Genomic DNA, 13,209 nt, shown 5'->3' with positions numbered 1-13,209 from the left:
TGCGTGAACGGCTTATCGATTCGCCGACTAGCCGCGGGCACCTTTCTTCATGTGCGCCGTATTTGTAAATGTGTGTGTCGTACCTGCGTTCTGGGAAAACAGTTAAACAGTTCAAAGAAAAAATAAACTATCCGGATGTTTCCAGAAGGTTCCAGAAAGTAAACAAAAGAGTATTTAAAGGAAGAGACCATCGCCGAGAGAGGAAGAAATACATTGACCGTTGCAGAAGTGAATCGAGTAACAGTGATAGCAGTGAAATAAATAGCGCAGTGAATGGTGATATATCAACAGCAGTGTAAATAAATAGAATAATTCATAACCTAAGTTTAGTAATAATTTAATAGTGTTTTTTAAGTGCTTTAATAATTAGTGTAAATAAATAGTTGTTGTCGTTATCAGTCTTAGAAGTTAATTTTGTTAAACCCACGAACATTACAATACAAGACTCACCTTGTATCTTCCCAAGTTATTAACTGTGCATGACAGTACGGCGTCCTTGCCAACCTGGACTGTTAAATTTTTAATGGAGCCTACAAAGTCTGTCTCCTCCGACGAAACCCTCGTTGTGGGCCAATTATCTGTAACAAACAAACGAATAATTAATAAATTTGCCACTTGGCAGTTAAACCAATCTCAAAGTGATTTTCGCAGTAGGCCCGGTTTAATTATGAAAACTCATTAATATTGTTTCAGCAACTCTCTTTGTCTGAAAATCTCTTATTATTGTATCGGGATTGTATACACCCAAACGTCTACAATATTAAGACGCCTACTACCCTTACTAAATACCAGTAGTAATAAGCGGGCGTTATAAAGAACGGATTAAATTACAAAATTATAGGTAAATAAATTTACAGCTACTTTGAGGAAATTCATCACGATTATTAATAAAATACCGATTTCGTATCACTATATAATAATATTCTGTATAGGTACTTATCGATTGCTTTGCGTAGGTTTGTGTTTGTAATGATGAATAATAATTTTTATGGTTATCTGCTACCAGGATCGGACTTTATGGAATTACTTGACTATTAAAACGTTTAATTAAAAGATAAAATGTTGTCACAATTGTTTAACGTGTTGGACGTGTTTAAATGTCATCATTAGATCATGGGATCTTAAATATGGGATGCAGTAGTGACTGCGCCTTTACCCCGCCGACGAAATTATTAGGCTGAGGTATCGAGAAATGTCATGATTAAAATACAGAGAAAACAAATTGTTCATGGAACTGTCCTAAACTAGCCGGACTCTCAAAATCTTTTGAATAATTACCCCTCAAAAGCTTTTGTAGTTGTTTCGAATTGTCACAGATCTGTGTTTCTGAAAAGAACCGATTGTACTGGTGGTATACTTCGTTTAGTTTCTGTAGCGATGTGACCTTCAGTTTGACCGGCGCAAAGTAGAAAAGAACAGCGCTAGGCCGGAAAAGGAAGGAGACAACTCTCGGCCAAACTCTTAACCGGTGAGGAGCGTATAATCCGCACAGTACTGCACGGAAAAATTGACCATTTTATCCACTACAATTGAATTGCTCAAATGTGCTGTTATTGGTACCATTTACTACTGAAAATATCAACGAGACGTTTATTAAAGGCTTTAACGCTTGTTTTCGATTCGCACTACTATTCATAATTGAACAAAACTTTTGACAGGTACTGCATGAAAAAGTATGTTTAATGAACAAGAATCGAGAGTATAATAAGCTTTTTTCTCCCTACCCCCGATTTTGCCAGCGCGCATCCAAGACATTGGAAGGGGCACATCGCTAGAGAAGGTAAATGAAGTATAGTGTCTGACAGAAGGCGAACTCCAGAGTCTAGACATTTGCTACAGCACCTAAAAGATTGGCTAGACATTTGCTACAGCATCTAGTAAAGAACGAGTCTATATAGTAGACTCCAAATGACTAGACTATTGATTACCCTGACGTGATGTCTGATTTAAGTAAACTACTAACGATAAACTGTTATCCATGCCGCCATCTCGCCTGTCATATCATGCCATACTATCAGTAACATCCACCAGCATAATTAGCTCGTATCAGAACCACCGATCTGCGTTAGTCATCATCATCATCATCATCATAAGTTCGCCAGTCCTAGGTTTGACACACACCTCCACTCTTTCCTATCCTCAGCTAATCTTTCCCTAAACTAGAACACCCCACATCCCTAACTATTTGTGAAAAATAATCTAATCTAGATCTACCCCTACTCCTCTTAAGTCCTGTTTCTGACTCTAATATGTCTCTGACTAAACCTTTCATGCCTGAGAAGGTTCCCTACCAACCTATCTCGCCTATTTCTTATTGACTTCCATAGAGTCCTCTGTTCTCCTATTCTTTCTAATACCTCTTCATTTCTATCCTTCTCTATCCAGGGTATTCTCATCATTCGCTGGTAACACCACATTTCGAGCGCTTCTAACCTTTTCTTCACACCTTTAACAATCTTTTTCGAATTTCATTAGTTGTAACAACTGCAAAACGATTACACTTCAAACTTCATTTATTGAACTTATACTAGGTACTTTAATATTTAGTAAACGGCAAAAGATGCTTGAAATGCCCTAAATACGATCGATTTAGCCGTTTTAGAAAACTTATCCTGCCATTTTCAGACTATTATCTGGTTCTTTGTTATAACCCGACAGCCATTAAATGTGGGTCATACTGTAAATTATACACTGACTTGTTACGTAACTGTGCAATTTTTTTGCTTGTTTCAGTTTGTATAAAGAAACAATTTTCAAAACAGCTCCTTGTTCTATATCGAAAGGTTCTGTGCGAGTCTGTAGACCTGCAAATGTGAGGTGCTGCCCCAATTTTTTCGTGTTGAAGTTGTGAATCAATTTCATGCATCGTTAACCCGCGGCATGCTTCAACGCATTTTTTCTTTGAACACAATTCCCGGATTTCCAAGAACCGATTTGTGAAACAATTCTGTTGTTTCCCTTTCTCTTTATTCTTTAATCGCACCCTTTATATATCCACATTTGGCCATTTTTTACGTACACAAAACAGTCAGCCTCACGCCGCAAAATTGAGAGGAATTTTGTAGTAAAACCTATGTCATGGATTTTCAGACCTAAAGTAATCGGTAAATAAATTGTCTGAAACAACAATTGTTCCTTATTTTTAAAAATGATTATCATCAAATCAAGACAGCATTTAATTGAATGAAATGGGTTAACCTACACTACTCCTTTTGTAGTTTATCTAAAAAAAGGAAATTGAACAATGAACATTTTAATTTCTTTTCGAATCTGTTAAATTCACTTCAAAGAACAACCGCAACAAATAGGCCAAATATCCGGCAATTTCTCGCCTTGAAATCTTGTTTTAAACCAAGTCCCAAAAGACGACTAATAATGAGAGAATATTGAATACAAAATTTCAATATGAGCATAAATTTGGTTTCTGAGATATGAAGAACCGACGATGTGGTATGCGTGATGCAATAAGATCATACAATATTCTCATTTTTCTACGACACGGAATGCAAATTTAATATTGTTTACACAGTATCCATAAATTCTTATTTAGGTCACTGCTACATAGTTAATATAAACTGCAGGCTAATACCTTCATACCTACTGTGTTAGTAGGTTAATTTACGCCCGTTTAAGTAGCGAAATCAATAATAATCTAGCAGAGTCGAATATAAGATCACGAAGAAGCAAATAATGCAGGGTGGTGAGGCGGCTTACCGTCTTCACGCACCCTATGATGTTCCCTGCCATTTTCTACGTTTCCCATTTATTTAATATTATTCTCCGCTCTTCTCCCTTTTCACTCGTTAACTTTGAGTAAGGGAAGACGGGCTGATGCCAAAGAAACTCGCTCACATCTTTTGGGATGCGATATGGAAACCAATTCACTGTTATTAAATTTGTATAGAGTTAGCAGTGCTTCTTGTCATCTTTTACTATTATTATTTATAAATTATTTATCAATTATAGTTAAGTTACTCTTTGAGTAAATAAATTGGTGTCTGAGTTGTTATAAATGTTATAAATTCGCATTTACTTCTAAATAAATATATATAAAATTCGTTGCTATTTAACAATATTCAAAACTTTGAATCTTCATTAACAGGTAACTTTCGTTCGGCCCCAAAATCCCATGTATTTTCTTCAAGGTTCATTTTCCTCCTTCACATTCTACATTTTACCCTCCCCCCTCCACGCAATTTTTGACAGCTGTCATCGTCAGCCTTCTTTGACAGCTGTCATCGTCAGTCTTCTTTGACAGCTGTCATCGTCAGCCTTCTTTGACAGCTGCCATCGTCAGCCTTCTCTGACAGCTGCCATCGTCAGCCTTCTTTGACAGCTGTCATCGTCAGTCTTCTTTGACAGCTGTCATCGTCAGCCTTCTTTGACAGCTGTCATCGTCAGCCTTCTTTGAGAGCTGCCATCGTCAGCCTTCTTTGACAGCTGTCATCGTCAGCCTTCTTTGACAGCTGCCATCGTCAGCCTTCTCTGACAGCTGCCATCGTCAGCCATTTTCTGCAGGTGCTATGCTAGTAGTCGTGACGTCAGAGTAAGCGAGGTAGGGGTAAAAGTGGACTTAAAAGACGAAAATTATTAACCTTAATAACAAAATCCATGGGATTTAGAGGCCGCACAATGGTTACCTATCATTTATTATCTCTAAAGAACCAAAGGCATCCTTTATGTTAGGGTGAAAACAGGGAAAAATGATATAAAAACTGAACAGCTTTCATAAATCTCTCGGCTGAATACAGTAATAATCTACAAAAAAATCAAAACGCCATGTTTCATTGCAGTTTTATTGCAGAATAAGTACTTATATATATATATTTTATTCCTACAATTAACATTTCTAAAATTAAATGTTTTGTCAATAACATAATATTGAGTTATTACACTAAAGAAACAGAAAACTAACAATTAAACCTAATTAGAAACAATATTATCACAGGCTGTTAATTAAATAGACGAAATACTGACTGATTTCAGTGTCTGGATTCTTTTCCCAATAGTAAACACCATTGAATTATACAAAAGAAATCTAAATAGCTCAATTCCACGTATTAAGAATTATTATTAATACATGAACTCTGGGCACATAAGCGATTGTAAATTGGATGATTTCTAAAGTATGGAAAGAAACTATTTTTTTTTTATTTTATTATAAGTTGGACGTGTCTGAAAATAAGTGTTACTAAAGACATTCCAATTGATACAATCCATCTACATCTAAAGAAGTCCAAAGTCTAACTTTTTCTCTTTTAATTGGAACTAAACTTAGGTATTTTGACATCACTCTAACAGAATTTACTTCCTGTAGTATCCTCAAAATAGCTTCTTCATCATCCTACAAACATTCATTTTAAAATATATATTGTTCCTTATTTTCTTCTACATCATAAAGGTTAGGTTAGGTTAGATTGAAAAGTTTCTCTGACTTATTTGAAATATCTTCCAAACCATAACTTAATCTTCTGGAAATAAAATTAAAAATCTTTTTCGTTTTTTCTTCAGTTCATGACTTTAATTAGCAATAAAAATCTCTTCAATATTCCAATAAAACATTTATTGAAGTAATTTTTGGTTTGGATACCAATGGTACACAAAATAAATGTAAATATGAGTGCCATACCTTTAAAGGATTATGATGGTATAATCCATTTGGATATCAGACATTTGCTCCAAAATCAATTAAGAATCTATTGCAATTCAATTTAAAACACAATAATTATTGGACCCTAATCCCATTGGCTCTATAGATTACAAATCGTTCCATAATTACCTACCCAAATACATAGTTATCGTAGCATTTTAAAATTCAATTATAAATATTTCTCAAAGATTTTGTGATAAAAACCACGACAAATTTAATACTAAAAAAACAAACGTAATTTGTTTAGAAGATGTTTCTTTAGCAACGACTTCCTCTTGCTGCAAATCATTGCTAACTCTGATTTTCCTTAATGCCCAGTTTTCGAATGTGCAAAAGGAAACGTTACAATCAGCGCCGCCTGTCTGTGTGTTTGTCCATCACTCAGTTAGTCATGATGAAAAGCATAATTTCTCTGTTAAGGCAAAGGATGCGTGGAATGCCGAAAAGGTGATTAAACAGTAAAAAAACTTTTGTCTTGTGTATAATATCGGTGTAACTGGAATATCTGATAGTACGATACAATATGTTGGAATTCACATGATGATCTACGTCAAACCATCATCATCATGGGGCCCTAGAGCCCGATTCAAATTGAACCCAGCCCACGCACAGTACAATTATAGAGAGGGTAGCGCATATTGAACCCATTCCACGCCGAGCACAGTCCCAACTGATTTTCACGTGAGCAATTCTATGTTGCAAACACAGTTTTCGTGGGTCGTGGATCGTGGGTGGTGTAATTTCTTTAATTAATATATAGTATAGCGTCATCTTGTTTATTGTTTATTTAAGGAATAAACAAGGCTTTATTATTATTATTATTTTAGCGTCATCATCATAAGCTCGTCAGTCCTGTTTGGACACGCACCTCCACTCTTTCGTATCCTGGGCTAATCTTCGCATTTCATTAAAACTAGGTAGAATATCCCACATTCTTAACTTTTTCTGAATATTAATCTAATTTAGGTGTTCCTCTACTGCTCTTAACTCGTGTTTCTGTCTCTAATATGTTTTTAACTAACCCTCTATACCTAAGAAGGTGTTCTACAAACCTATCTCGCCTATTTCTGATTGACTTAAACCTTAAACTATGACTGGTTTTAATTCGTGACTTATCTTCATCCTATTTTATTTAAAATGTCGTCAGAACAATTTCCTCATCATCTTATGGAACTCGAACGAAGAGCATAATAATTAGTTTAAAGTGTAGTTTAAAATATACCACAAGCTGGCACAATAAACCAGAGCGAGTCTATAGAGAGAGAGCAGCGCAATCGCCCAAACCGGCGCCATGTTTACTCCAATTTAGTATCTACAGTATAGGTATATATGATGTCACTGTGAAATGAATCTCCGCCCTGAGCTTATTTTTCAATGTTTTTCAAAATTTCGGTGGCTAATCGAATGTCAGCCGTCTGTCAGTTTGACAATTGGAGTAAATATGGCCGCCAAGTCTGCATTTTCTGAATGGAACGATTGCACTACTCTGTCTATTTACCGACTCTACACAAACTCCTTCTTTAACGTGGGGACTTGTAGATAATCTGCGAAAACCAATTTGAGACTATCAAAATTGGCATAATCCGCATAAATTATCTGTGAGAATAGACGTATCTATTTTTGTCTCCACTTGGAACTGTAGTCATTAGCTGCGTTTCGAACACGTCCTTGTTCAGTTAGGAAATGCTTCATGAGTAGGGGAGACTGGGGCTGGTCGTGACATTTTTTTTTTAAATGTAATTTTTTGTTTGTTTGATTGTTTTACTGGAATGTAGGTTTGTTTGATTAAGTAACTATTTGGGTTATTAATTTAAAAACAGAATAAATTCTGGGAAAAGAGACGTGTAACTTTTAGCCCCCTGCCAGGGGCTGGTTGTTACACTATAAGGGGCAAAATGTTACCAGAAAAACCAAATTTAATATAACACTTTTCATTAAGAATAACGACAATTTATTACAATTATTATGTCTACAACGTCAAACTACAATGTCTGTATAGCAGTCTTTTGCCCCATTATAACAAAAACCTAGTAACACCGTTGAACAAAATTATAATCATATTTTTTGGTCTTACGCCTCATAAAAATAAAATTTAGTTAACTTCCAAACCACACACTGTACCCATTCCTCACCAGTTCGACTCTGATCAAACGGTTCACAATATATCAGGCAAAAATAATCATCTATACTTCCNATTATAATCATATTTTTTGGTCTTACGCCTCATAAAAATAAAATTTAGTTAACTTCCAAACCACACACTGTACCCATTCCTCACCAGTTCGACTCTGATCAAACGGTTCACAATATATCAGGCAAAAATAATCATCTATACTTCCTTCGTTAGACTCAGTAATGTAAAACCTTCCTTTTTACAGCCTTCTTCCTTGTTTCCTTAGGTGTTTTTTCCCTCTTCATCTTTACTGGCTCAGTGGACTTCCCTTTTTTAGTTACCTTTTCTTTTTTTGACGTAATTTCTTTTTTCTTGCTCTGTTCCTGTGCAGCACTACGGGGCAGGTAGTAACAAATAACAACCTGCCCCGAGAAAATGTCACTTTTAGCCCCAACGCCAAAACTGACCCTTCAAGGTTAAGTAGTAAAACCNACCTTTCCTTTTTTTGATGTAATTTCCTTTTTCTTACTCTGTTCCTGTGCAGCACTACGGGGCAGGTAGTAACAAATAACAACCTGCCCCGAGAAAATGTCACTTTTAGCCCCAACGCCAAAACTGACCCTTCAAGGTTAAGTATTAAAACCGCAAATAAGTAAAACTGTATAAACGTCGATTCTTTGCAAAAACAAACGATTAGGGCATAAATAAAACTACACACACATATCTGCTTTAAAGGAAAAGAGGTTGTAGACCAATATTCCGAAAAAACGAAAATGTTACCTGCGGTTTTGATGGCAAGATGTAAGGGTTCCTCTCACGAAAGTGCTGGCGCCACTAACTCGTGAGAGGTGCTAACCGGTGGTGGACTTATCATTTCTATCTTTCTTACGTCAAAATAGCGTTATTTGTTTAGCCACCGTTGCCGCTGTAACTACCTACCCCTGTCACGACCAGCCCCAGTCTCCCCTAGTACAAAGTGAAAAGTGATGGTCGAATAATAGTAAGCAGAGAAGCGGATACAAGTTGTTTAGGTACGTAGAAAGGTCATGGTTGACTTTATAATTGCCTGGTTGGAATTATATCTTTGAACAAGCATCCTTACTTTTCTAAATTCTTGAGAATGTTGAACTTTCTTTAAAGTTCGAAGCTCGCAACATGGTCAAATTCTGCTTGTCTGCATCTCTCTCTGTTACACATCATTTAGTGAATGTTATTCCTTTTTCTCTATTAGTGTCCGCTGCAATTCCTACCTAGCATTTCTTTTCTATGTTTAGGATATTTCCTACGATGTCTGTCGTGACTAAAAATAGGTGTTCTGTCAACAACCGCTGTAGTCTAGTTAGTATGTCATCATTATAAGGTCGTCAGTCCTAAGACTTATTCCTATCCTGAGCTAAACTTCGCATTTCCCTAAAACTAGAACAACTATCCAACATCCTTAACTATTTGCGAACAGTAATCTAATCTAGGTCTACCTCTACTCCTCCTAACTCCTGTTTCTGCCACTAATATGTCTCTGAAATGTATAGAAAGTTTTATTTGCGAACTATGTCAATTTTGAACATACCAGCTATAGTTCTTTTCAATCTATGTACGTAACCAGAAACTAATGCCGCGTTAGTAAAACGGTGTAATTTGGAACGACGTTGCGAAAGTTCCTACGAGACTTTCTTTCATTTGCGAAATTGGTTTTTGCGGATTATCTCCTTAACTTGTGTGCGACGTTCCGTCTATATAACGCATCGCATATTTTCGTGCAATATTGAACGAAAACAGGTCGAAAACGGCATCCACTCACTCGACTACTACACCACTGAATAAAGAAAAGTTCGCTTTGAGGGTTGCGCCTCTCGTTCTCGCCGACGGCACCGTGGTAGCCTGGCTTCTCATCCTTCTCTCCTCCTCCTTCTTCTTCCACTACTACTTCTACTTCTTTCGTGCATTCAGAAACTTATTGAAATTCTCCTCATACCCCGAGCTTCCAACTTTAATCTGAAGCGTGACAGACTTTCAAACCATCGCGTAGCGCATCGCCGCCAGTGCCGAAGAAAAATTCAATGAACCAGTTGCACCACAGATGCGAGTGCATGTGCCAGGCGAGGGTACGATTAAGTCCGTTTAAATTCAACCAGCCTACAACCCGTTATTCACTCGAGAGGGGATCTTCTTGTATTAAGACCATAATGGGAGGGAACAGGATGCGACTTGTTCCTACGACTCGAGATTTCTAGGGTAAATGTGGTTGTCAGATTGTTAAGAAGATCTAGGGAAATTTTGGCAAAAAAATGTCTGGCAATCATACTTCAAACACACAAGAGATACAATCCATATGACGTGAATACTGAACGAACAAGGAGAAGAAGGCCGATATCATTAATTTAGTTCATATTGTAATGTTCGTGGGTTTAACAAATTAAATTTTAAGACTCACAATGACAAAAACTATTTATTTACACTAATTACTATTAAACTTAAAGACACTATTAAATTATTACTAAACTTAGGTAGTTATTCTATTTATTTACACTGCTGTTACTATTAACTGTTCTATTTATTTCACTTCTATCACTGTCAATTTATTTCTTGATTCACTTCAGCAACGGTCAATTTATTTCTACTCCCTCGGCGATCGTCTCTTCCTTTTTATACTCCCTTGCCTCTTTTCGGGAACATTCTCCAGCCGTCCAGAGAAGTCTCGTTTTCTTTGAACGGTTTAATTGCTTTCCCGGAACGCAGGTATGACACACACGTTTACAGATACGGCGCACATGAAGAAAGGCGCCCGCGGCTAGTCGGCGAATCGATAAGCCGCTCACACACACGTATGCCCGACCGCACACAAACACGCTCGTGCTCGCTACAATACGACTTCTTCACTATCCATCTTAATAGGCTGTTTTTTCTCTTATCAAGAATAAGTAGATTCTGGGATAAATTTAAATTCGCAGAAAACGCCCAACTTCTATAACATTTAGAGAAATTCTTTTAACATTTAATATCTTGTAACGTATCCCCGCTCTTATTGAAAAAATAATAAAAATAGTTGTACTGAATTTCGTTTGTTTGTGTTCGAATGTGCTGCTTCACAAGATTATTTGAATAAATTATATTAGTAAGCCAATTGTTTTTTTGTTAATTACTAATTTTGCGAAGTAGCACATTAAAACATAACATTAGACAATTCAAAAGAACTCTTCTTTTTTATTTTTTGAAACATGGCGGGACTAACTCACCGGACATCAACATTTACAAAGTTAACTTAAAGTTATTAACTGGACTTCCGCGAAATTCATTGAATTCCTGAAAGGCAGATACGTGAATTGGAACAAAATGATCAAAGTAGTAGTATTGCTAAAAAAGAACTTGAAATTTCTTGATTCGTTCCCATTATTTCGGAAAAGTTTTAACTAAAAGTTTCTGCTTTCGAATAGGAAATCAGATGATGACCTTGGTTTTGAGTTTCAAGGCATTTTTAATGAGAATACACATTTTGACCTGACCAGTAGAAAGAGCGGGAAGTTTGATAATGTGAAATACTCTTGATCCTGATTTTCTTTTAATTTTTCATATTCTGAATGACTATTTTCCAATAATGCTTTAATACTTTACCCCTATCAACCACTCTCATTGGCGGACTATGTCCGTCGAAAGCTTGAAGAGACAAAATGAAATGGGATCCCAAGTCTACTTAAAAATTGATGTATCTGCAGTGTACTATATTTATCTACTGAACGATGAACGTATTATGACCTTGTTGTTTGAAATTTCATTAAAAAGGTGCTTCGAAATCTGGAGGACCTTCAGGACCAAAGACTCGGGACGGGTCTCCCCCTCCCCACTTAGTCCGCCACTGCATTCAACTTCCGTACGCTCTTTTGGGGAATGGGAATTCAATTTTTACCCCGGATGACGATAATCAAATCTCAGACCATTGCTGGCCTGGTCCAAGTTTTTCTGTGATTTCCTTGGATCACTTCTTCTTATCTTCATTTTTCTCACTCTCAACCACCAACCATATCCCTAAACTGTTAATTTCAATCATTATAAGGTCGTCAGTCCTAAACTGGTTGGACACGTACCTCCATTCCTTCCTATCCTGAACTAAACTAGAACAACCCACATCCTTAACTATTTGCGAACAGTAATCTAATATAGGTCTATCTCTACCCCTCCTAACTGAGAAGGTGTCGTACCAACCTATCTCGCCTATTTTTTATTGACTTCCATAGAGTGCTCTGGTCTCCTATTCTTTCTAATACCTCTTCATTTCTAACCTTTTCTACCCACGATATCCTCATCATTCGCCTATAACACCACATTTCGAAGGCTTCTAACCTTTTCTTTTACGCCGCGCCCACTGTACATGTTTCGCACCCGTACAACGCCGCGCTCCTAACACACGCCTTTAACACCCTTTTTCGAATTTCTAAATTAACCATTCGCGAGCATAGAAGTGACTTGTTTTTATTAAAGGCGGCACGAACCTGCGCTATTCTCTGCTTATATGACTTCCTAGACATCTCAAATCAGCCACTTCTTCTAATTTTTCGGCTCCTATCTTTATATTCGCTCTTTCCCTACTTCTTCTTCCCTTGCATACCAGTATTTTTGTTTTACTTTTATTTATTTTAATACAATACTGATCTGTCAGTACCGCTTCCATTTTATTTAAAGCAATCTCTAACTCCTCCTTGCTAGATGCTAATACTGCTATATCATCTGCAAATCTAAGCATACTAATCTTTTGCCCCTGTACATCTATCCCTAAAGTTGTACTATCTTTAATGATGTTGATCGCGTCTTCGATGTATAGATTAAAAAGCAGCGGTGACAGTGTGCATCCCTGTCTGACTCCCTTCCTAATATTTACTTCTCTACGTTGCTGTTGCTATATAATTGCCTGTTGCTCTTTATACAAAGTAGGTATCACTCTTAAACTATTAATTTGGTAATTCAAAAAAGATTATCAAATGCATGTTTGGTGCCCGGCTCCGTATGGATGTAAAACATGGACACTGGGCAATGCGGAAAAGAATAGTTTAGATACGTTTCACAAGTGGAACTTTAGTCGGACCCTGTATAATGTTGATGACATACCTATCTACAGGGATAAAACTTAATTGCCATTATTAAAATTTATGTTTCAATGTTGAAAATACCAAAATTCAAAGGTATATACACCCTTAGGTCATTTCTTAGAAAGAAAGATCACCCTTGCCTGATTTTGTAAAAACTTTACATTTAACTTCGACCCGCTTCACACAAATTGATTTCCACGAACTACTTCTTTCTTAGTTTCAAATTAATTTAAGTAAAAAGGGGATGGTAAAACTTTCGTATTACGACTTTTTCGAAAACAACTTTTTTTTCTTGGAAATGGCTTTAAGTGGCCCAATTATTATGAAAAGCGTACATGACAAAGTCTGAGGAAGCAATTACAATGAAT

The 13,209-nt window shown here is 36.6% G+C and overlaps 1 protein-coding gene and 1 long non-coding RNA gene across 2 annotated transcripts in view; both read right to left on the bottom strand.

The window, feature by feature from the left end:
* The window catches only part of LOC108738921 (neurotrimin-like), a 207,336-nt gene that overhangs the window by 65,715 nt on the left and 128,412 nt on the right, over positions 1 to 13,209 (bottom strand). Inside the window, exon 3 of the mRNA XM_025974972.1 lies at positions 451 to 578. Coding sequence (XP_025830757.1) covers positions 451 to 578 — 128 coding nt within the window. The remainder of the gene's footprint in view (positions 1 to 450; positions 579 to 13,209) is intronic.
* On the bottom strand, positions 5,052 to 5,925 carry LOC108738950. Its single transcript, XR_001938061.1, has 2 exons — positions 5,630 to 5,925; positions 5,052 to 5,471 (listed from the first exon to the last, which is right to left on the bottom strand). It is a non-coding gene; the product is annotated as an uncharacterized LOC108738950 (long non-coding RNA).

The sequence above is a fragment of the Agrilus planipennis genome, unplaced genomic scaffold, assembly GCF_000699045.2.
Source record: "Agrilus planipennis isolate EAB-ADULT unplaced genomic scaffold, Apla_2.0 scaffold118, whole genome shotgun sequence".
NCBI lineage: Eukaryota > Metazoa > Arthropoda > Insecta > Coleoptera > Buprestidae > Agrilus > Agrilus planipennis.
This window is presented reverse-complemented; position numbering and strand designations above follow the sequence as displayed.